This window comes from Danio aesculapii, chromosome 19, assembly GCF_903798145.1.
Source record: "Danio aesculapii chromosome 19, fDanAes4.1, whole genome shotgun sequence".
In the NCBI taxonomy this organism is placed as follows: domain Eukaryota; kingdom Metazoa; phylum Chordata; class Actinopteri; order Cypriniformes; family Danionidae; genus Danio; species Danio aesculapii.
The window spans coordinates 24,463,929-24,488,972 of NC_079453.1; the positions used below are offsets into that span (position 1 = coordinate 24,463,929).

Genomic DNA, 25,044 nt, shown 5'->3' on the forward strand with positions numbered 1-25,044 from the left:
GAAGCCGCGACACGGCACACCAGACACTCTCTGTGGTGTGGCAGAAACATGAAGTGTCCCGAATCGTCGTGCCGTTGTGTGTACCCTGATAGAAACCTATGTTTAGAATTCTAAAATGCATGGCACAGCGTCAGGTACAGCAGCACCTAGTTAAGATCACAGGGAGCTTCTGGGATCGCGAGAAATGCAAACGGCTGAAGTATAAGGTAGACTCAATGAGAAGTACACATGTTTGCAAACCTACCTAAAGATACAACCAATAATTCCGATTAGAGCGATAATGTGGAGAATATTGCTCGTGTTGAGCCCAATGAGCCTTGCATCTAAAAATAGAGCTAGGGTGTTCCTTTAGTGATATCGCTTCGACTCACACTGAAAATGGCGGACGTGAATTAACAAACTGAGGATATGATGACGTGCCTGTCAATCAATATTGGTGGGCGGGGGGACCACACTCCTACGTAAAGTTGCGGTCTATCTGAAAACCGCTCCAATTGGTCCACCGTTTTTTATGTTGTTAAATTGAAAAAAAAGCGCTGGGTGTGTTTATATCACCCCAATATGACAGTCTATACACCATACATGCACATATGTCTGTCCAAACAGCTTGAAAAGTAGATTTTTTTACCATAGGTGCACTTTAATATCTATTTTTATGTTCTGGGTAAGGCATAAGACTGGCCGATGATTTTCATAATTCTAATAAGTAGCCCAAACTGACTGTCGGCAAATGTAGATTTGTACAACTGCCCATCTCTGTTCACGCAGTTAAAACAAATGCTGAATCAAAACTTTTTAAAATCCTGAATCAATATTGAAGTTACTTTTGCATGCTGGAGGAAGGACGACACCATGGCTGAAATATTTCTTTTAGACAGGTAATGCTCTGATTTAAAACTATTTTAGTCATGTAAAGCTGACGTAGATTTTGTTGTTTTACGAATAGGTTATATACACAGAAGTGTTGTTCAGCCACTGAAATCTTCTGGAAAAAGATTGATGTGACTATTTTCAATTTTATAAGGGACCTTTTACAGCAAGGGGGTCAAACTCAGTTCCTGCAGGGCCGCAGCTCTGCACAGTTTAGTTCCAACTCTAATTAAACACACCTGATCTTACTAATTGAGTCCTTCAGTCTTGTTTAAATCCTGCAGGGTTGGAACTAAACTGTGGAGGGCTGCGGCCCTTCAGGAACTGAGTTTGACACCCCTGTTTTACAGCATGGATAATGTAGATTTTTATTTAGTTTAACAATAAAACATGAGTAAATGGTGCTATTCCGCTAGCCTGCTTTACTGAGGTGAAGTTGGTTTTATATTCACATTATATTCATTTTCGAACAATGACAGCCTGTGGCGCCCCCTCTATATTGTTTACCATGCTACTTTGGACATTCAGTCTGAAATAGATTACAAGTGTGGCATAGTAATAAGTGTAATTCCTGCACCCTGCCGGCCAGACACTAAGCATACAGTAGTTGCTTTAGGACAAAGTGTATGAGGGAGTGAGACCAGCGACGCTTGTAGGCATGAAATATTGCACGTTATGAGAAGTTTTACTTGCTACACAACTGTAAACGTGTTGGATATAATACGTTTTTTCATTCAGAATTGTATTGTTATAAAGTACTGTAAAGTTTTTCAACTGGTGAATGACATGAACTAGTAGGGGATTGCCTACTGTCTTTAAGGTGCTCGTGTTTGTGTTTCAAGAGGTTTGGCTTTGGATGGCTGAGCAGGGACTGTTTCAAAGCTATTATGCTAACTAGTTAGCATTTAGGCAGATCACCTCCTGCACCTTTAATTAAAATTATGGAAAAAGTAGCGCAGTTTGAAAACTGATAAAAAATTTTTTTTACTGGATTTAGGAATTGAACGTTTAGAAGAGCATTTACTTCATTTCTATTTTTGTTATGAATTCACTTTCACTTTTTAATAATGAACTCTATAGTTGAACTAAGCCAAATTAAAAAATTAAGATAAAATACATTTTAATGTTAACTGAAATATTTAAAGTAATGAAAATTTTAGTTTTTTGTGAGTCAACTTTTTAAATGGGTATTATTATTATTATTATTATTATTATTATTATTAATAATAATATTAATATATGCAGGGTTATTTTTAATCATTAATAACATTCATTAATGATTCAAAAAATACTGCCTGTGATAATGAACATAACTGAACCTAAATAAATAAAATTACATAGCATAAATGCTTTGTAGATCAAGTGTGATAGCCCTGCATTACGCCATCTGTGCAGCACGATGCTAAAATCTTGTTTCTTTAGCAGCATGATGGGAGTTTCCATTTTTTTTTTTTTTTTTTTCTCTCTCCTGGTTTGGTTTTAAATGGCTGCTCTGGTTTTTAACAGCATGGCTGCGCTGTTGCCACAGCTGCTATTTGTTTCCACAGCTGCTATATCTGCATGTGTGTCTATTTGCTTGTTTGTTGGCTGTTTGTTTTGGCATTTGAGCCATAGACATGGTAGAGGTCATTTTGTGTGAATGTGTGAGCAAGTATAAACAGCGGCTTTTAATTGACTATCAGTGTCAATATGCATGTTTACATTCACTGCTATAATCAAGCTTTTGACAAGTAAAGCTAGACTTAATCCTTGTGATTAATGTAAATTATGAATGCACCGGTCTCATGTCATTAGTGTTGGAGGCAGTTCATATTTTTGTGGAAACAGTGATTTAATGGAGTAGGAAGATTCCCTTTATTCAACAAAATAGAATTAAAATTTTAAAATGATGAATTGTAATTTAAATGTACCCGTTTAATATGTTGGTCAATGGTTATATTATTAATTGTGCAACAGGGACCAGGGAGGTTTTATTTGCACTTTGATATTGATCAGAGATTCAGCTTTTTACTATTTGCTGTTCTCTGACTCTGAGCCAGATCTATCTGGGGCGTCATCTGAAGTTGGCACAAGCCAGTGGCACAGTATTGTGTTGGGATCAGTGCTTTTGGAAGTCTGACACCGGTGACACTGCCGGTTTGAAAGGAGTCTTTTATCAGGCCGGTGGAGAGACTGGCAGCATATCTTGTCATGCTGTGCCCTGTGTTTTAATGATAACATGACCTTTTAAGCTGCCTGTTTTCTTATTTCCTTTTTGGTAATCCTTTGCACTTGCTTATTTTCTCAGGTGGCAACATTGAACCAGTCACAGGATGTGTCTGTTGTGTGTATAACAGAAAGATTAGGTGCTTTTGCTAGGTACTAGGTTTTTTTGGCTAGGTTTTTTTTTATGCATGTCAAAGCCCTAACGATGCAAAAACGAACTAGTTATCTTGTCACATCAACTTTGGTTGCAGTTAAATCTACTGAGGAGTGAAATCATACATTTCTGGAAATTGATTAGTTGTACCTTAAGACGCATTGCATGTGTGTTACCACATTTTTGTACCACCTTCCCCCTTTGAGAAAAATCAAGACAGGCAATTATGGCTACTTGCAGACCCCATGTGATGCTCAAGCACCGGTCATGCATTGAATTACTTTTAATGGTAGTCTTTTCTTTTTAAATAAGATGTTTTACTTAATAAAATTGCAAGAATAATGCAACTAATTTGTTTCAAGTAGCAAAATTTTATGATCTGATTTATGATGAGCCAGGAAATTTTTACACTGAATAAAACAGGTTTATGTGTGTTGCTGAAAGCATTTGTAATTAAGGGACCGACATCAGATGCACACAAACCAGAGAAAAGTGAGTTCAAACAGACACTTCAGTGTAACAACATTTTTATTTAAATGTCTTTTAGATTTTCAAAAGTTTGTTTCTGTGCATCAATGCTGAAATGGAACAAACCATTTTTAGATTTTATTCTTAGATTTATAAAGTAAAACAGTGTTTTTATTAAGCTGAAAATTCATTAAGGGATTTTTTTGTTGTTTGTTGTTGTTGTTGTATCAAATTTAATTGATAATTTATATATTTTTAATGAAAACTGACTAGTCTAATATCCTCATTTCTCTTAATTAACAAGTTTTTATTCTGTTTGGAAAATCATCTGTTTCTGTATGGATTGGTCCTTTGCATATCTTAGTTCCCCCAAAATCAAGTAGATTGTCAAGTAAACTCAGTCAGAAGACATAATGGGGAAATAAGATAAAATTTGCTTTTGTAATCACTTTTTTATGAATGCACGCGGCCTGGATTAATCTTCTTCTGAAGAAGTCCCCCATTTCTCGAATCAATTCATTAACTGCTAATATTAAGGCCCAATCCCAATTCTATTTTTGTACCCCTTCCACTTGGTTCCTCAAACGAAGTGTGAAGGGGAAGGGTGACAACTCAAGAAATGGGACACCACTACAACACCTGCATATGTCATCTTATGTCATCGCTTCATATGAGAAATCGTGACTGCTGTAGTTACTCTAGTTGCATTTTTTTTGTTATATTTATCTTTAGGAAATCACTGAAGGCAACAATATCATGTTATCATAACGATATAATGTGGCAACTATTACGAATTATAGATAGCGAAATTTAGCGGTTTTTATTTTAACAAGGTTCTTTTTTTTGTTTTATTTAAAAAAAAAATTATTTTATTTTTTATAAAGAATGACTGTAAAACACAAACGTGGTTATGAATGAATTAAAACGTTTGTTTGTTTGTTGTAAAAAATTGTAATCATGACAAAAAAATACTAATTTGTTCAGCTATGCAGCTGGTGTATTCTGGGAAATTTTATGACCCCTTGGTTTTGAGTGTGACCCTGAAAAATCTCTTTCGAGGGCTATCTAGCCCTTCCCCTTAGCCCTACGCCTTCAATATAAAGAGAATTGGGACACCCCTACCCCTTCACGTGATGCACAAAACGTGGGGGAAGGGCTAAGGGTAGAATTGGGATTGGACCTAAAGCTAGTAGTTTTTTTTTTTTTTTTTCCCCAGAAACAAAATAAGCAATTATGTATAAAGATGCTAATTCAGTTAAATTGTAATCTAGTCATACAGTTCTGAATGAATTTATATTGAGGAAAGACTTTCTGTTGGTTACATTACAAGTGCACGTTAATAGTTAATGTGAACAGCAGACGGTGTGAGTTGCATTGATTCTGCATTGTTGCACCGCAGGCTTGGCTGAGGGTCTGCTGTCTTGGAAGACAAATGTTGTTTAAAGCTATTCTGTACTCAGCGGAAAGGCTTTGTGCTATGTTTCATGCTGTGTGGCACATGCAGGGCGTTCTTTGTGTTCTGGAGAAGAAATCCTGTTTGACTTTTAGTTCTTGCGCTATCACTGTCCTTCTTGTGACATTGCTGTCTTTTGTTAGCGCTCATTGTAGATCAGACGCGGGGCGTCTCGATTCTCCAGCATCGTGTTTACTCTTACACACTCAGACTCCTGTAGAAATATGGCCAACTCTAATCACAAAAGACACTTTGTTTGAGGAAACAGATGTCAAAGAGGATTTTCTCCAGTGGAAAACAAACAGTTGACCCAAATGAGAACTGCTTTGCACAACAGAGTTTTAGCATCTTTTGTATGAAAATTAATTATGGTGCAATTATGTCTGTGACACACAAACGAAACTCCTGATGAACTACCTGACTGATTCAGTTGTTCATATTAAAGCTCTATTTTATCTTCTGCTGATTTTTTTTTTAATATCACATCATAATGGCTCTATCAAAGACTCTTATTCAGCTTTGCTGTCTTACACACAACACTTAGCAAAGTGATCCTGTCACTGTCGTCTTTGATTTCTCCATCTGCCCCTTGTGACTTTCTAACAATCATTAGCTCTGCAGACAAGCGCAATTTGCAGCTTAATAGGTTCTCATTAATAATGATTGGATCACAGTGGCCATTGGCTGCTGTAATTGATGATGGCGTCAGTTCAGATTAGCAGGGCAGTTAATCTACATTGACCAAAAAGAGCTCATCTACTTTTCTTAGCTGGATTGCAGCAGTGACATGGCATGGCGTATTTGTTTTGGATGAAGGAAAAACAAGAAGGATTAATAAAAGTAGCTGTAATGGGTGTTTTCTTTGCTAATGCATCTTAATAAAGATGTTTTTGTTAGATGGGTGACCTCAGATAACCATGAGTTCATGGACCTTTTGTAGTGCATGGTTGTGAGAAGTATTTATCTGTTTGATTTGACAGGTATGCGGTCATTGCCTTCGGTTGTGCCAGCTGTCCAAAGATCACGTGTGGTCGTGACGGCTGCGGGACTGAGTTCTGTTACCACTGTAAACAGCTGTGGCATCCGAATCAGACCTGTGACGCCGCCCGACAGCAGAGAGCCCAGAGTCTGCGGCTGAGACCCTTCAGATCATCCTCACTCAGCTACAGCCAGGAGAGCGGCGCTGCTGGTAACACACACACAGACATGCATGTATTGAACATTTTGTAGGGGCGGGGTTTTTCTTTTTACTTATTTCCTTAAAGCAAACCAACAATAAGAGTGGCAGGTTAAGAATTGTGTGTCTGAAGCCGTAAAACTGACATTTCAGTGATTGCCACTCCAACGCAGAAGCAAATCGTCAAACTTTAATTGAACTTTTTTTGTGGATTAATTTACATGGATTAATTGTTCACCTAAAGATGTGGGCTAGCAATATAAACATTGTACATTTTATTTTCACATGGACTTCAAATCCAATCCGGTACTGCAGTGGATCTGTAATCTAGATTCGCTTTCACACAAGAGCTTTTGATGCAGAGCTAGAGTTTGGTTTGTTATTGGTTTATATCCATGTGAATAAAACACCTGAGAAACCCAAGAAAGTTTGTGTTTTGAAGAGTGTGACCCCGTGTAATATTATCATTATTTTTAACTGCAGGAAATAATATACATGTATTTACAGATACACGGGATGTATACATGTCAAGCAATGATACTTTATGCTACAATAGAAACAGGATTATACTTCTCTTTTCATCTATTCTCTTGCAAGAAATAAACCTATTATTATTTTGTAGAAAATAACTAAGCATCTGTCTAAAGTATTGGAAATGTTGCACATAGGGCTGGGTGATATTGCAAAAAAAAATCACGATAACATATTTCATATCATTTGATATCAATAATTGAAATTTTTTTTTAACAGTACATTTAGGAATATTAGATTTTATTATTATTTTTAACCACTTTATTTTAATTTACCAACATTACTAAGGCTAATAGTTTTAACTCAGTCACAACAAATATTTAAACAAAATATCTCATCTCTTTACAATAAAATAAACATAAGTGTTAAATAGACTTTTAAACTTGACTGATTAAAATGTTACAAAATGTGTGCAATGGTAAGGGGAGATCAACATCTTTAAGGTGTCTGAGCCTGTAAACCTTACAAATTGTGAAGTTGAATGACTACATAACCCCCTATGCTAAACTTTTTTGGATGGGAAGCTAGTGGCTGGGATGCACAAGAAAAGAAACCAAAAAGCCACTCCGGTGACACCCTTACATCCTTTATTTACAATCACCTCACTGCTGCTATACGGCACTCATTTTTGCATATGTTGTTATTCTGACCTGAAGTGACAAGTGCGAGAGCGTGATTTTCTTCACCATTTTCAATGCACTTTGTGCTCGCGACAAAAGAAAAGGTGACAAATGGACAAACCCTTGCTGCAGCTCTGATAGTTTATAGAGAAAAGTAAAAGGCACTGCTGTGTTTGTCTGAGGTAATTAGTCTGTCGTTATTACTGAAATGTGTATATTCCAAACAATGTGTCAATCAGATTGGTTAGTTCTACTTGCGAGATGAAGAATCTTGTACAGCATTTATTTATCATAATTCAGCATTTACTAATGCATGATTAAAATTGTAAGTTGTTCTTGTTAGCGTTAGTTTATATGAGTTAACAGAAACTAACAATGAACAACTTTATTTTACAAAAGTTAATAAAGATGAATAAATGCTGTAATAAAAGTATTGTTCATTTTTTTTTGTTCATGTTAGTCAATAATTTAACAAGCAGTAGCTAATTGACCATTATTTTTAAGTGTTACCAAAACAAGTATCTGCCTGGTACAATCAGAAATATCATGAACATCTGGTGGGCTTTCATATATGGTCTTGAACAATAAGGGGTCTTGTGTAAAATCACAAACTGTGTTTTGTACAAACTGATCAAACCTAAGCTGAAAACATCTTGCGTCATGTCAGCAAACAGTGCTCTTAACTGTTTTGTTTGCCTCCCTAAGCTGACGACATTAAGCCATGTCCCCGCTGTGCGGCCTACATCATTAAGATGAATGATGGGAGCTGTAATCACATGACCTGTGCTGTGTGCGGCTGTGAGTTCTGCTGGCTGTGTATGAAGGAGATCTCTGACCTGCACTACTTAAGGTCAGTGAGCGGGACACCACTGCAGTGTTCAGAAAATACAGCCGTATGATGTCCATCATTAACATATTCTGTGTTTTGATTTCTGTCACAGTCCTTCGGGATGCACATTCTGGGGTAAGAAGCCCTGGAGCAGGAAGAAGAAAATCCTGTGGCAGTTGGGCACGCTTGTGGGAGCTCCTGTTGGCATTGCCCTGATTGCAGGCATTGCCATACCCGCGATGATCATTGGGATTCCGGTTTATGTGGGTAGAAAGGTGGGTGGTCAGGTCTTTGAATGTTGAAAATGAAGGGTGTGGTGTAATTGATAGCACTCTGACTTTGATTAATCTTGTATTGCATAATGCTTAAAACAGTTCAAAAGACTGGGTTTGAAAATTATGATATTATCAAATAGTCAGGTAATATTTGGTGTGTTTGCGTTGGTTACTATAGTAAGTGTCCGCATCGTGCCAATAGAGATTTTCTTTTAGGACTGAGAGAAGTTGTAACTTTCTGAAACCTTTTAAAGTCTTATGACATTATTGCAGGATGCTAAACTCATTACGCAAGCTCGCAATTATCAATAGAGGTATTACTTAGTTTTAGACAATCAAGAGTATTTTGCAACTGGCTTTTGAACGTCCTGGATGACAGAAAACTGTGGCTGCATGATATTGAAAAAGCTGACAATACAATATTCAGATTTTATGTACATCAAATCAAATCACTTTTATTGTCACACCATCAGCAACAGCACGTGTACTATGATGAGTGAAAAGCTTACGTGCCGGCTCTAGACAGTGTGAAATGCAGACAGTGCAAACATACAAACTGTCTACATCATACAAACATACCAAATAAACATTATACTACTAGCAATGTTCACAGTTATACGTAAAAGACAATAAATACTTTAAGAAAAACACACATTACACACATGTAGGCACAGATAGACAAGTACACAGTCGAAAAGGTGAACACAGTTTGACTGTTGGTGGAAAATTATTGTAGGCAATATTGTTTTAAGTAAGGGTTTGGTTAAAGTGCAGTGCATGCTACATCTTGATTGTATCAGAGAGAAAAGTCCAAGGCTTGGGTGACTGATGATTAGCAAATCTCAAATGCCAGTTTTGACCATTTTAAAGCATGCAGTTTAGTGTTTTTTTTTTGTGTAACTGCAACTTGTGGTTCATGTAATTTGTTTTATAATCCTAATAACATTTACAGTTTATGAAATTAAAATAGCACGAGATTAAAGTCTAACAAATACGTTTTCATTTAAGTCTTTAAGAACATCTAAATGCCTGCAATCATTAATTCTAAATTAATTCTTAGAGCTAATCAAGTAATTTGATAAATTATTTTATCCAATTAAAACAATTTATCTAATTAAATGTTTTGTTATATGCTTTTTTATGTTGTATGCATAAACTGCATGCTTTAAAATGGTAGAAATTGGCATTTGAGACTTTATTCACATAGAGTAAAGTTGTGATATGATTTTAATATGTTCATTTTAATGATTAATATAAACCTTTATGAAAAATAATGTATTTATCAGGCAGCCTTTTTTAAAAGATTGGCAATTCAAAGTGAAACGTTACAAACACAAACTTGTTTCAAATGTTCAGTGCTACGTTTTGTTTTACAGCATAAAAGCACTCTAGTTAAACATTGTACAATAATCTTGCAGCTTTTTGTTATTGAAATTCTGTGTAAATTGAATTGTAGAGCAAATAAAGTATCACCATGTTATGTTTACAGCAGACCTCATTTAGATGACAATTTGGAAAAAAAACATGAAAACGCCAAGGAGAATTGATCTTTCAGGTTTCAACTTTACCACCACAATGTTCTATTAATAAACCTTTTATGAATGCCAAACTGTCTTGGCAATCATGGACGTTTTCCTTTTTTATTTATCATTAGACAACCATTACAAATCCTGCATTATCAACCTTAATTTGGGCTGTCAACTCGCTGGCGAATGACGTGGGCTCAATTGAGGAAAAATACACATCGGTTGATTTTCTTTTAATCAGACAACATTTCCTGTGACAGCTCCTTTTGTGAACCAGTTTCTCTGAATTCTTTTGTCATGACTACAAGATAATAAGGGCTTTCATTTTGTCTGACTAGAAAAACACTGTTGCTATTATAAACCCCGTTAGAAGCTTTTGCCAGCACGTTAACATCAATCTGACAAGTGCTATTCTTAAAACTTTAGCAGATTGGAGATTTGCATGTCAAAATAAAAGTCGTGTTATATAATTTTATGTCCTGCATTAAGGGTTTGGTGTTGTGCGAGTTGAAGGGGACCTGTTGTGCTGCGTTGCACAAGTCTCAGGGGTAATTTGCTACAGGCTCCTTTGAGATTTTCCTGTGGGGTTTTGTAATGAGGGCTTTCAATTAATTAGCAAAATAAGATCCGTTGTAAACATAAATCATGTATACTTGAATGTTTTGCTCTACAACAGAAACTATATAATGGGGTCAATGAATTTCAGGAATATAATTGACATTGAAAGTCATGGAGTTTTATACATTTTTTTTTATGGGATGTTTTAGTTTGTCATTTTTAAATTGTAATTCCATTTATCAAAATGATTTTTTCAATGCCATTTTTATCACGTTATTTCAGAAACTCCGTTAATCATTATGGTTAGGCATTTTTTCACTGCTATTTTATTCCTTTCCCACCTGTCAAGTGGCAATCAAACGCTGACACGAGGTTGTACCTGTTAAAGAGCCCCTATTATGGGTTTTTGAAAATGACCCTCCATACAGTAACACAGCTCTAAGTGAATGAAAACATCCAGCTGATGTTTAAATCTAAAAGTGCATCATGTTTAAAAATACAGATTTAAAAAAATAAATAAATAAAGGCGACTCAGAGTTGTTTAAATGATTCGTCGTTCGTTCTGATCTTTTGCCTGTTCGTATCAATGTTGACATGAAACAAATATAAAGTGCCGGATCCGGTAAAACATGAACGTGGCTTTCCCTTCAAACTCTAGCTGAATGCAGGGGGTGTGTGGGACTGCTCATGACTGAAAATGAGTGAATGTTCTGGTGATTAATACAATAACCTATGTTGCAATGGGGGATTCATTGGCCGTTTGTTAAAGGAAGGATCAGAAAAGACTGTTGATGTATGGAACTTTGTGTACTGACAAAAGTTCCTGTCAGGCTCTGACAGGTCAGGGTTTCTTCCCCAAGTTCACAAGTGTAAGTGCATGCAATTAAAATGGTTGCCGCTTTGTTTTCTCTAGCTTGCAAAATATTTAATTGTGTTTTTTTACTTGTAATCGGTCCACGGCTTGTAGTGTATCTGGTTAACTCTTTATATCCGCATATCGTGTGTAAAGCCACGTTGAAAATGCGACCCGTGCCACTTTTTTTACCAATATAAATCCGTTTGTGAGCTCTTAATCCTTTGCAATTTATCATTGCTATGGCCATCAGCTGTTCCTACACAAGTGCGGTGGTCGAGTTTCAAAATAGTTCCGGTTTTGGCACTGTGTGGTTAAGAATGGATCAATATGCTGGTGTTTAACTGCAATGCTTTAATGCACTTCTGCATTGGGCTCACACATATACTTTACACTCTGGCTACTTCAATGTTGATAAAAGCCATAGTGGGCATTTCTCTCGGCCTCGCACTGAACACAGTCGACCAATCACATCAAACTGGATCATTGGATCAATCAGCGCAGATAAGCATCGCAATAAGGAGGGGTTTTTGGAACAAATGAATCGCTGAACAAATCATTTGAGAGTGGTTTAGATAATTAGGTAAAAATAAATGCATATTATAAGACAATGAAAGTGTTTTTTGACCTTGCATGCATCATAAGGCCCGTTTCCACTGAGTGGTACGGTACGGTTCGGTTTGGTTTGGTACGCTTTTATAGCCGTTTCCACTGTCAAAAAGCATACCGTACCGTACCACTTTTTCGGCACCCTTTCGAAAGGGTACCAAACACGAGAAAGGGTACCAAAAGGCGGAGCTAGACGCGCAGCTGAACGCTATTGGTTTACAGAGATACGTCATTTGCTTACGCAACAATCCAGAATGAAAACAAAAAAAACGCCATATTTAAAATACACGCACAGCCGGGAGATTACAGCGCAATTATTTATACATATAATAACTAGCCATGGTCGACCCGGGCTCAAACAAACCTTGTCGTCGTCTTGATAAACAGCCACAAAGCCATGGAGTAGAGCAGATTTATTTTTTATTTTATTTTAATTTTTTTTAGCAAACTGCCTTGTTTAACTATTATTGTTATCACCTTTTGGACTAATATGAACTCAGAATGATGAAATTGCTCTCTAACAGAGGCTACATGTGCTGCTGGGTTTTTTGTGGCCTAAAAATATATTTCTTATATCAATATTTGTGCCATATATTGTGTTTTGCGGTGAGAATATACACACATTTACAAATATTAGTTCTTTATTCATTTGTTGTCCTCAAGATAAATTTATTTTATTTATTTATTTCTTTTTCTGAGACAGAGGAAAAAACGTTGACCATATAACCATATGAAGCCTACTATATTATGTTTAATGTATGAATGACTCTAAATGATCAAAATAAACAAAACTCAATCAAATCTCTTCAGAATAGAGTTTAAAATAATGTTAAATATATAATTTTAGCTTTGAATAAAATGAATGTATTCAAATATGCTTTGGCTGAATGAGCATTGTGATAGTCACATGATGTGTCTGAAGCAGGTCACACACCTAAAAATGCTCATCACCATGCTGTGTCTATGACAGTTCAGAATCTGCGGTAATCTAAAAAAATGCAAGCTCCTAGAAATTTTGTGCTATTTGCTTGATTTTGGCATTAAATTCAGCGACTGCAGAATGGCTAATTCTAGAGGGACTTCTCAACACCATAGCTACCTGCTTTTTTGTTATTCCTTATAGGTCATGGAAATTCAGCTTTTTAGTTGAAGTCAGGGAATTTGACATTTGCAAAGAGTTCAAATCCTGTACTCATTAATACACATGGGTTATAAAATACACATCACCACTTAAAACTCATGATTCTAATATGGCTGTCTGGTTTATTGTAGAGCAGCTTTTGTCAGGTTATGTTTGCCACAGATGCTATTTTACTTAAACATTGAAATAAGCAATATGTATACAATTAATAATATTTAATACACTGTTGGAAAAATCTCAAGGAAAACGGTGGCAACTTCGGGATTTTGACATCATAGTAGGGTGAAACCTGTAAAAGTATGTTTCAGAAGCGTATTTATTGGCTGTCTATAAATAAAGCAGTGATTGGATTTCTAGCATTGATAAACTGGTGGTGCACACTCATGAGCATTCAAACATCATGTAAAAGTGAATTTTGCATAATAGATCCTCTTTAATATGCAGCCTGTCTCTGAACCAGATTAACCCACTGCAAACTGGGTCACTTGTACAATGATTAATAACACTTCAGATATGTGCCGTTCAGTCTGAATTTCATTATGAAGGGATTTCCATAATGGTCTGTTTATCTGACCTGGATTCAAACTGAGCTGTGAATGTTAAATGTGCTGACCTGCATGTCTTATCACAAACTTTATCAGCCTTTTTTAATCTTTAAGATTCTTGTCAGATGATCGAGCAGAAAGTTATGTTATATTAGAAACCAAAAGCGTAGTTTTAGTAGAAATAATGAATGTGAATGAGCAGTGTGCTAGCAGATGGATGCTTTTAATCACTTATTCTTTTAATCTATCTGATTCAGATTCATAATCGTTATGAAGGGAAAGACATCTCCAAGCACAAGAGGAACCTTGTCATAGCCGGCGGGGTGACTTTGTCTGTCATTGTGTCTCCAGTGGTTGCTGCTGTTACTGTTGGTAAGTGGATTTATTTTTTTCTAAATCAGATACTTGTTGATTTAGTATTTTGTATTCTTATGAAAACACTTAATCTGTTTGTTCGGAACTCATAAACCAAAGTATTACATGCAATTAATTGAGTTGATTTTTTTTGTAGATATAAATAAATGCAAAGATAAAACACCTTTTGCTTTAACATAACATTCATCATATAAAATGCATTGTTGGATAAGCTACTTAAACCAATTATGTTTGTAAAGTTACAGATAATATACAGGGTTCATACGGTTATGGAAAACCTGGAAAAGTCATGGTATTTTGACATGGCGTTTTCCAGGCCTGGATAAGTTTTGGAAAAACAGAAAAACCCACAAGGTTTTGGAAAAAACATGGAAATTACTTTTACATTTAGTCATTTAGCAGACATATTTGTCCAAAGCGACTTGAGCTGCGGTCACAGTAGAGCTTGTGCTTGCAAAATTCTGTCGTACGGCCCTGCGAAAAGGGGCAGCTCCATATTTTAAATTACTTATTTTAAATTATCTTCTATTGGTCTTACACTATCACTTGATGTGATTTAGCAGGTAAGAATTCACTAAGCTTGAGCTTTCGAATGCAGTGAAATGCGAAACTGGTCTGCCGCATTCGCAGGCCTATGAATGGAAGTCTGAAAAGTGCAGTGTGATCGCGGCTTTATAACAGAAGTATTTTACCTACTGTTAACAAACTATTAAGATTATCTAAAATTAGTTTGACAAATATCTCTATATTGGAATGGAGGTTAGTTGTTTTTACTACTTTTCCTTTTCTTCGCCAAAACATACCGTCACATTATTAGTGCTGTGAAAGCATCATCCGTTTTACATAGATATAAAAATAAATTGAAACTATTGCGTGTTTTATGACATCCTGTAATGAATCTAAAAGTTTATTATGATTTACCACGTATATGTAGACATTAAAACATTAAAAAAAGTCCTGGAAAAGTCATGGAATTTTTGCAGTAAAAATGTGTATGAACCCTGAATTTGTTAGAAGGGTTTTTTCCAGTAAAAAGAAGTAAAAAAAAATGACTTAAATTGGAAAGAGAATATAGTTCAAGATTTTAAACAAATGTTTTATTTCATAACCAAAGCTCATCTTGTGCTTATTGCTACTGCTAAATACCACAAGTGTGTGTTTTTAGCAGATCACAGGCAGTCATGGCTTCATGCCCAAAAGAAAGATATAATGAAGTATGCTGGTTGCTGGGAATTTATGACTCCCATAATAATACTTCCATAGTAAATTCCATAGTTTTCTAACAACAGAAGTCAGTTGGGACCATCAACCAGCATTCTTCAAAATCTTCCTTTGTGTTCAACAGAAGAAAGAAACTCATAAAGGTTAAAAACCAAATGAAGGGGAGTAAATGATTTTTGGGTGAACTATCTGAGAGAGATCTTTGAGTTCAGAATTTACCTTTTTATTCAGTAAATAGTTAACTGATGTCTGAGGGCTCTCTAGAACAAGTGCAGTCTTAATGACCAAATCATTCAGTGTGTTTGCAAACTAATTGAAAAGTTAAAGTGAAAACAATATGCTCATTCTATGTATTTATATTCTATAATCATATCTGAGAGTGGGTGACTATTTCTACAGCTCAAAATAACGAGAAACATGTTATTTATGAAGTGTTTTAGAGTATAATATTATGCTTTTAGATGTAGTGAAGTAAAAATGTAAGTTTTCCTAAATTGAAATACTACAGTAAAGTACATGTACTTAAATATAAAATACACCATGTTGAAATACTTTATCAGTTACATTCTATTGCTATTGCTTATCTCATTGCAATGTCCACACAATTGCATTTGGTCTTTCTAGCCTTCCGAGCAGCTTCATTATAATTAACACACTCTATTTTGTTTCTATTTGTTTCTGCTACGTTTTAGACTAATATAAAACAAATTTATTTCTCTAAACGTGATATACCAAAATAACTCAAATTAAAATTGTTGAAAACACAAAACGTGTAACAAAGTTACCTAAACCTTAGCTAAAATCTAATTATATAGGTGTTAATTAAGGGCGTGCTCGCACTAGGTACAGTTGCCTTGAACTGTGCTGAAGCGCAATTCTTTCCCTCCCCTATCCCTCGACAGCTTGCACTCACACTGCTGTTTGCCTTTCAAACCTGAGCATGCTTACATCCATTGATGCTACTGTTCAGTTTAACAGGAAGAGAAGCGTTCTCGCTCCGTACAGTGGCAATTTCTTTAGTTATATCGTTTATTCGTTTGGGATGCAGTAGCACACAGTCAAATATTTTGCCAAACAAATCCACAACTTTTAACGCTCAAATGATCATAAAAGTCCTCATGCTGCAGGTATTAGGAGGTTTGCTGAAAGTGCAGCTGACATGCAGTGAGGGGTTTGCGTCTTTAGTAAACTATGACAGTTTGCGTTCATTGAAAAGCTAGAATGATTCATAAATCCATGTGAACAGTCCCTAAAAAGTGGCACCATGTCTTCAGTTTTGGGCTCAGACGTGCTTTGCACTCACACTACAAGCGTACCACCCCAACCGAACTGCGCTCTGGCACACCTCTTCCAACCGGGTCAGGGCCAGCCAACTGAACGGTGCCTGAGCCAGATTCACAGCACTCACGCTTGTCAAACGAACCGGGAAACGCAGTTGGGCACGTTTCGAATAGCATAGTGTGAGTGCACCCTAAAACAAAAACAAAACAAATGGTAAAGAAAAATAAAGACATTCTAAATAACAATAAAAGTTATGTCTTAGGGGTGAACAGGCTTTTACATTGTTCTTTTGTTATAGAACAAGCCCTGGTATTTCCTTCATCATATGCAAATCTGATTGTTAATCTCTCTAGTTTAAAGGTGGCTATAAGTGTTGTGTAGCAACTGTTGTGTAACCATAATATTGTGTGTCTGTGCAGGAATAGGAGTGCCCATCATGTTGGCGTACGTCTATGGTGTGGTGCCCATCTCTCTGTGCCGCAGCGGTGGTTGCGGTGTATCTGCGGGCAACGGTAAAGGTGTTCGCATTGAGTTTGATGATGAGAACGACATGAACCCTGGCACCGGAGCTGCTGTGACTGGTAAGTGTATCTCACTAAAGGCAAACTCACGGCTGTTCTTAACACATTTGTAAATCTCAATGTCACACGCCGTTTAAAAAGCGCTCAGAGTCTGTCCTTCTCTGTGCCAGGATCTTATTCACAGGTTCTGTCTTGACTGTCACTCCCTCAGGATTCGTCTATCACATTTCACACTTTCACTCTGCCTCGTTCATCTTTAATGCAAATGTGTGAAGTGTGCTCTAGTTTGAAGTGCACTTCCTGGAGTGTGCGAGATTGTGTTAGATTGTACTGTGTAATACGGGTCTCACTAGACTCTGAGTGAAGGTGAATTATATTCAGGGACCAGAATTAATGTGTTAAGACCTTGAGTTTATCCCTATCCAGACATAATTGCTGATACTCAGGGATCAAGTAGCTTAATTTCTCAAACGCCAAATAATTCCTCCGAAGCTGGGGTAACACCGGGAACAAGCAACTTTTGTTCTGATGTGTCGTGTGTGCTGGAGGAAAATAGATTTAGAAACAAGCTTGACTTATTTAAAGTTTTCTGCATTTTTTTTCTGGGTTCTTTTTAGAAATGCAGACATTTTTAGTAATCAGAAGAATGTCTAATTAATTTAATCAAAAATAATCTGTGCATGAAATGGATTTTTTATTATTATAAATGGAGTTCTTTTTCTTTTTATAACCTTTAAAATCAAGTAGCATAGATGTTCTTTTTTGGCTGCGCAACAGGAAATTACATTTAAGTCATGAATGCAAAAATGATATGAAATGCAATATTCTTTAACATTTTAATAAATGTTAATGACATTAAATTTTCCAATGGAGACAGAAATTTTAATATTTAAATGTGTTATTCACAGACACTAGTACACACTGTGATTTGATGCAACATTCTATTTTTAATTTACCTACTTAAAATTAGCTAAATACTGACATTCCTATTTTATATAGTTCTGTTCTTGCTTATTGTCTGTTTCCATGATGTTTCAAACCTTTATGAATGACTATAAAAGTTGCCTTTGTATCTCAATAGACACCACTTCAGTAGCAGAGACCAGGCAAAACCCCAGCATTGGTGAGGGCAGTGTAGGGGGTCTGACGGGCAGTCTGAGTGCCAGCGGGAGCCACATGGAGCGTATCGGAGCAATGAGAGACAACCTAAGTGAGAACGCCAGCACTATGGCCCTTGCTGGAGCGAGCATCACTGGCAGCTTGTCAGGAAGTGCCATGGTCAACTGCTTCAACAGGTCAGTGACACCTGTCTACAGGTTAATTTGTGCTTTATTATTCAATAAATGTCATTGAATTGTATTTATTTATTTTGTTGTGATGTATTATGTAGACATGATAAAATTTAAATTACATTACATACTCTCTGCAAGTATGATTACATAGAAACTCACTCATTTTATTTTGGCTAAAGGCTGAATTATACTTCTGCATTGAGTTAATGCTGTAACATGTGGTGCATGCATTGCATATATTCCTCTGTTTGTGTTGCTCTGACAATAACACTAGCTAGCAGTGGGGTTTCTATACTTCTAAATTCCTCTGTGTGGATTTTCTTTGTTGGGGATGGTTACACTGGAAATACCTGTAATGATACCTTATTGTACAAGTAGCTCAAACTGGCTCATTCAGAGGCAGAAACCAGTGGACGTGAATTTTAATCATGAAGTTAAAGCAAAACAAAAGTGTGTATCTCCACGGGATTCTACACTTGTTAAATGCTCGTTTCATCGGGCTCGCTCCTCTCCCATGTCTCCAAGTCCCACCCACAGTCATCAATTCGACCAAGCTGACCAATCACAGAGCTTGCGCTACATGTTGTCGTGACGTAGTTAAATTTTTTTGAGAGGTGCATGTCAGGGTTGGCCTCAGCCATAGTGGAGGGTATGCGAATGGGAAGGCTGTGCTGAAGCATCCACGTGCACTCGATGCAGAAGTATACATCAGCCTTTAGTCCCTGCTAAATCAGGGGTCATCACAGTGGAATGAACCACCAATTACTATTGCATACGTTTTATTTGGCAGATGCCCTTCCAGCTGAAAATCGTAGATAAAAGTTTTGTGAAACAAATTGTCTAGAATCTAAGGCTGCTTATACACTGCATGCTTCAAGTGACTCAATTACGTTTTTTCTCAAAATACGTGTAAGCAGGAAAAAAAAATCACATGGATTCCAATTAACTCCAATCAGATTCAGGCCTTGTTCATATGTGGAAATTTATACGATATGAATCGGATCCGTGCCCTCGTGTCTGCAGTGTAAGCAGGTAGATCGGATTTTCACCTGTCCATGCGAGTTGCGTGTCATTAAAAACTGTAAAGAATGACGTCAAGTCTGACGCTTTCATTTCAGAACAGACTTCAGCAGTCACAAACCTTAAACGTCATACACGAGGACTAAAAAAGCTTTTATATTGTCATGTAGCACAAGTATTTAAGCATGTTAATGAGAGAGAGGGTGAGCGAGAGAGCGAAATATCTGCTATGTAACCAGTTTAAATTAATATCAAGCTATTGCATACATCACATGCATAAATCACGCCATGGAGAACTTTTCTGTCATAAACTAGTAAAACAACTTGTCAAAAATAATTAAAAAAAATTAAACCCTCGAACAGATTAAATACAGAGAAAGGGGTGCTCTTTTACTATCAGCTGTCAGTCAGCGAAGAAGTCACACTTCTTTTATACATTAAATCGGATCCAGTCTCAAAATTGGAAATGACCATCAAGATCTACAGTGTAAATGCAGCCTTAGTGACCTTACATGTGACTTTAATGGAATTCAAGTGCATTCAAATACGTTATTTTGCCAAGACTCATCAATTTGGTTCAAAATCATAGTTGTCTCACAGGTTTGTTCATTCAGAAGTACTCATGCATCACATGGCATGTTCCCATAAATGAATGGAAGCCATTTTGACCAAATCATAACACAAGTGGTCACATGAATGCATTTTAAAGGGTTTGTTCACCCAAAAATTAAATTTCTGTTAATTATTACACATTGTCATGTTGTTGCAATCCCCTAAAACCATAGCTCATCTTCAGAACACAAATTAATGTATTGCAGATGAAATCCGAGAGATTCCTTATCCTCCATAGAAAGCAACAATCCACAGACAATCTCAGAGCTTTCGGATTTCATCTAATATATCTTAATTTGTGTTCTAAAGATTAAGCTCCCAGGGAATTGGAGGGGGTGCAACAAAGTTACCTAAACCTTAGCTAAAATAAAATTATATAGGCATTAATTAAGGGCGTGCTCGCACTTGGTACAGTTGCCTTGAACTGTGCTGAAGCGCAGTTCTCCCCCTCCCCTATCCCTCGACGGCTTGCACTCACATTGCTGTTTGCCTTCCATACCTGAGCATGCTTACATCCATTGACTAATCAATGACAGTAATTTTACTTTTGAGTAAACCAACACTTTAAAACCAGGTGGAAACTGGCTTTAATCTGAACAGACAAACTGAATTACAGGAACTTTTATAAACACATTCAGGTTTGGTGTGACCGTGCTTTAACAGTGCTGCTTGTGTCTCAGGTTGGAGGTTCAAGCTGATGTTCAAAAGGAGCGTTGCAGTCTGAGTGGAGAGTCTGGTACCGTCAGTCTGGGGACAATCAGTGACAACGCTAGCACCAAAGCAATGGCTGGATCCATTCTCAATGCCTACTTGCCTATGGACAGGTCTGTTGAACAAATCTAATTGTAGCTTACAAGCACAGCTCAGTGAATGTATATGAGTGTTGTAGAAAGCCAAGGTTTAATTAATGGGTTATTTATTTATTTGTTGGAGCAGAGATGGCAACAGTGTGGAGGTGCAGGTGGATGTGGAATCTAAAAGAGGGAAGCTTCGGCACCACAGCGGCAGCAGCAGTATGGATGATGGCAGCAGTGGAGGACCCGGAGCGAGTGCTTGCCCCTCCGGCTGTCTCCACGATGGCAAATGCCTCACTTCTCGCTGGGCCAAGGAGCCGTCCTCCACCTCATCTTCATCATCCGGCAAGAAGAGTAAAGGAAAGCTGCGCAAAAAGAGCGGTGGAACCAAGATTAATGAGACGCGCGAAGACATGGACGCACAGCTTCTGGAGCGCCGCAGCACCAACTCCAGCGAACTAGACTCTCCTTCTCTGAGCGGCAGCCTTCCGTCTGTGGCCGACTCGCACTCCAGCCACTTCTCAGAGTTCAGCTGCTCTGACCTGGACACCTGCAGACCTGCCTGCTACGAGTCTCACATCCGCCATCCCAACACAGGCGGAGCGGTCAGCCCTCTTCCTGAAGTCGAGAACGACCGGCTGGAAAACTGTCCTGCTTCTGGGAGCCTCCCTCAAGCTATGGTAGCCCCAATCTCCCCCGATGGGGCGGCAGAGCGTCCTCTGTGCTACATTGCGGAGGAGAATGTGAGTTTAATGTGTGCGGCTAATGCGGGCCAGAGCTCGCCTAAAGAACGCAATAACAACCTTCCTCAGCCAGCTAGCCCTGTGCGCAACACCTGCATTCAAACCGAGATATAACCAGACGGGTCGACTTCACCCAAAACGCTTTCACAGCTAACCTCAACGCCCACTTTATTACCAAGGATTGCACACTGAATTGAAGATTTATTTTTTTTGTTTTTCTTCGAGGGTTACATGGAGGTTTTAACGTCCTGGTCTGATGGTCGATTGTTGAAATGTTGGAAAAGGAGCGCCACTTTTTACACTGGTCAATGGCAGGTTGTGCCTTGAGGTTTCAGAAAGTTGACCAAAGGTTATAGTTTGATTAACAGGTTTTTGTTAAGACCTGTCGGTCTGTGTTTCTAGTTAGTCTAAAGCTTGGATACGGTTCGGAAAGTCAACAGATGAATGTAAGGCGGCAAGTGATGCACAGATACTGAGGATGATGATAATGCTGTTGATGATGTAGCTGTCAATCACATATGCCTCTTTCAGTGTTCTGGGTCGCTGTGATGAACAAGTACATGAATGAATCTCACAAAAACATCTCGCATAATTCAACCCAAAATTAAAACCAGCAAAATGGGAAATAAACCCTGTATTTAGAGCAGGTTAGATCTGTATTGACACAATTTCATGGTATTTAAAGAGGGAGTTCACTCAGAAATTAAGCCAGCTCTAAACCTGTCTGTTCTGTGGAACATATCGAAATTTGGAAGACTGTTAGTAGCCAAACAGTTTCATCTCCCATTGACTTTTATTGTATTTAATGGAAGCCAAAACTACTACTACAGAACATCATCATTTACGTTCCACTGAAGACATTTTGCAGGTTTGAAATGGCACAAGAGAGTGTGAACTGTCCATTTAAGCATATTTTTCTAATTTAATGTCAAATATTTTGACTTTCTTTTATTTCTCTTGTAGTTTGTAATGATTCTCATTCTTATTACGACAATACAGTATTTTTGTTATCTCCCTTGTACAATTATTTCAATCACCATAAAGGCAGTACTGCAAATAGTACCGTGACTTGCGTATATCATATTCATTGCAGTAATAAGAGTGAGATTTGTTTGCAAATAAAAAATATGCAATATTTTCCTAAAAATAATGCAATCGTGATGCTTTAGAAAGGCTTCGTTTTTCTTTAAATAACATTTTCCTTGATTTTGGGCTGAAATATGACGTGACGTGTTCTTGACAGAGGTCATGTTACTCACCCGTGTATTCAGGCACCTTCACCACACATATACACACACACACGTATACTCTCAGTTACCCAGCATATAGCTTTAGTCTGAGGAACCTGCACCTATTCAAAGGCAACGAGCAAGTCGAGAGGGAATCAACTTCCTTTTTATTTCTGAGATGATACAAGATGAGCCCATGAGGGACCAGGCAATAGCAGATATTTCCCTTTTCACAGCAGTGATTCTTGTACGTGGTTGAGTGTTTAATTTTGTGTTTTTTTTTTTCTTTCATCACTGCTTATTTTCCATTTTTGGGGGAAAAGTAGATGCTTTTGAGTTTAAGAGACACCGAGGAGCTAAATGAAGTCGTATTGCGCCCCCTGCTGGTAGGATGGGGATAATTGACCAAACCCAAGTCTGGCATGTTTCAAACAAAGAAAGTTTCTTCAAAGCCAATTTAATGCTAATTTTCAATAGAATTACTGTTAGGGGTGCAGTGGGTTTATATTTATGAAGCGGAAGGATTTGCATTGTTTATAAAAGAGAAAAAAAAACTACTTTCATTGTAAAGGCTAAGATGGTAATCGCATTCAGGTTGTTTAAGTGATTCTTTTTTTTTTGTCATGTTTGTATCTGTATTGACTCATGGTGCCTTTTGGATCATAGAATAACTGTTTGTTTCTCCGGTTTGTGTCTTATAAATTGAAATTTAATGGATGAGGCTGCATTGAATGTTAGCGAGGCGGCGTGGCATGGTTTCCTATCGTCTCTGTGCGCACGGTTAGAAACTACACAACTGACCGCCTACCAAAGACAGCACTCAGGCTTACCGACGACGACTCGTCTCTTCAACACGCTCACCTCCTCGTCTCCTCACCTTGTGTATGTACGCGTGTGTGAGAGTGTGTGTTTGCAGTGTTCATCCCAGTCCTGTTCGCGTCTTCAGCCGGGTCTCTTCCAGGAGTGGACTTTTCTTGCTGCCGTTCTGGTGCTGCTCAGTAATCTCTCGGAACCGATCTAATGCCACAAGCTGCTTTGTTTTGTTGTTTATTGTTCGTTTCTATTTCTTTTTTTTTTCTCCTCTTCTTACGTTTTGAGCCTTCCTGCCCATATCTGTTCGATTATTACTTCAGAGACTAGGGCCGATTGATTTCTAACTTGTTCAAAACAGCTTGATATTTGTATATTTGCTTTATAATATGCGTGTAAATGCATATCTAAATGAAAATAAAAACATGAATCCAGGTGTGTGTGTGTGTGTGTGTGTGTGTGTGTGTGCGTGTGCGTGCGTGCGTGCGTTAACGCACTGGGTTAAAGAAATGATGGCAAAGTTGTGAAGGGTTAGTTAACCCAGAGGATTGAATTGTCGTTTGCTCACCCTCATGCAAATCAAAACCCATAACACAAATGAAGATATAAATGTAACTTAAACATTGAAACAGAACAATGCTTACATCATTTGAATTTGGTAACGGGTCAAGAATGCCTGCTTTACAACAAATGAGTCTTTTTTTTGTAAAACAAGTTTAAGAAACTAGCATTTTCATTTCAATATTTGCTTCCTGGAAATGTTTCCATAGTAATTTGATGCCCCTTATCATAGATCGTAATACACATTTGCCTGAAAAAAAGCACCAAAATCATTTTGAAATTGTCTTAAAACTTTTGAACTTTAGGCATTATTTTCTTTTTAAATCTTGACGTTTTTAAACTTTTCAAATGGTACCACTTTCCCATGGCCTTAAGCCTGTGGCTGCCATTTTGATGAATACAAAACTTTGTTTTTTCCCCACACTTACTTGGCATATCTTATGAATTCATTTTTGTAGCTTGTGTCAAATCATTGTCCACACTGTTGTATATTAGTTGCTATGATATCATAGTTGGCCAAAGGAAATTACATAAAGCCACTGGTCTATACACTCACTGACCACTTTATTAGGTACAACCCCCTGGTTAGACCCCCTTTTGCTGACGAAACTGCCTTAAGATGTGGCAAAGATTCATCAAGGTACTGGAGATTTTGCTCCATATTGACATGATAGCATTACGCAGTTGCTGCAGATTTGTTAACTGCACATCCATGATGCGAATCTCCTGTTCAGCTGCATCCCAAATGTGCTCTATTGGATTGAGTTCTGG

General features: G+C 37.4%; 1 protein-coding gene across 1 annotated transcript in view; it reads left to right on the forward strand.

Annotated features, from left to right (window-relative positions):
• Positions 1 to 24,146, forward strand: part of rnf19a (ring finger protein 19A, RBR E3 ubiquitin protein ligase) — a 46,229-nt gene extending 22,083 nt beyond the window's left edge. Inside the window, exons 3-10 of the mRNA XM_056479317.1 lie at positions 6,131 to 6,339; positions 8,184 to 8,328; positions 8,420 to 8,582; positions 14,072 to 14,186; positions 17,111 to 17,272; positions 18,294 to 18,507; positions 20,817 to 20,960; positions 21,073 to 24,146. Of these exons, the coding sequence (XP_056335292.1) occupies positions 6,131 to 6,339; positions 8,184 to 8,328; positions 8,420 to 8,582; positions 14,072 to 14,186; positions 17,111 to 17,272; positions 18,294 to 18,507; positions 20,817 to 20,960; positions 21,073 to 21,787 (1,867 nt within the window). The 3' untranslated portion in view covers positions 21,788 to 24,146. The remainder of the gene's footprint in view (positions 1 to 6,130; positions 6,340 to 8,183; positions 8,329 to 8,419; positions 8,583 to 14,071; positions 14,187 to 17,110; positions 17,273 to 18,293; positions 18,508 to 20,816; positions 20,961 to 21,072) is intronic.
• The last annotated feature ends 898 nt before the right edge of the window (positions 24,147 to 25,044 follow it).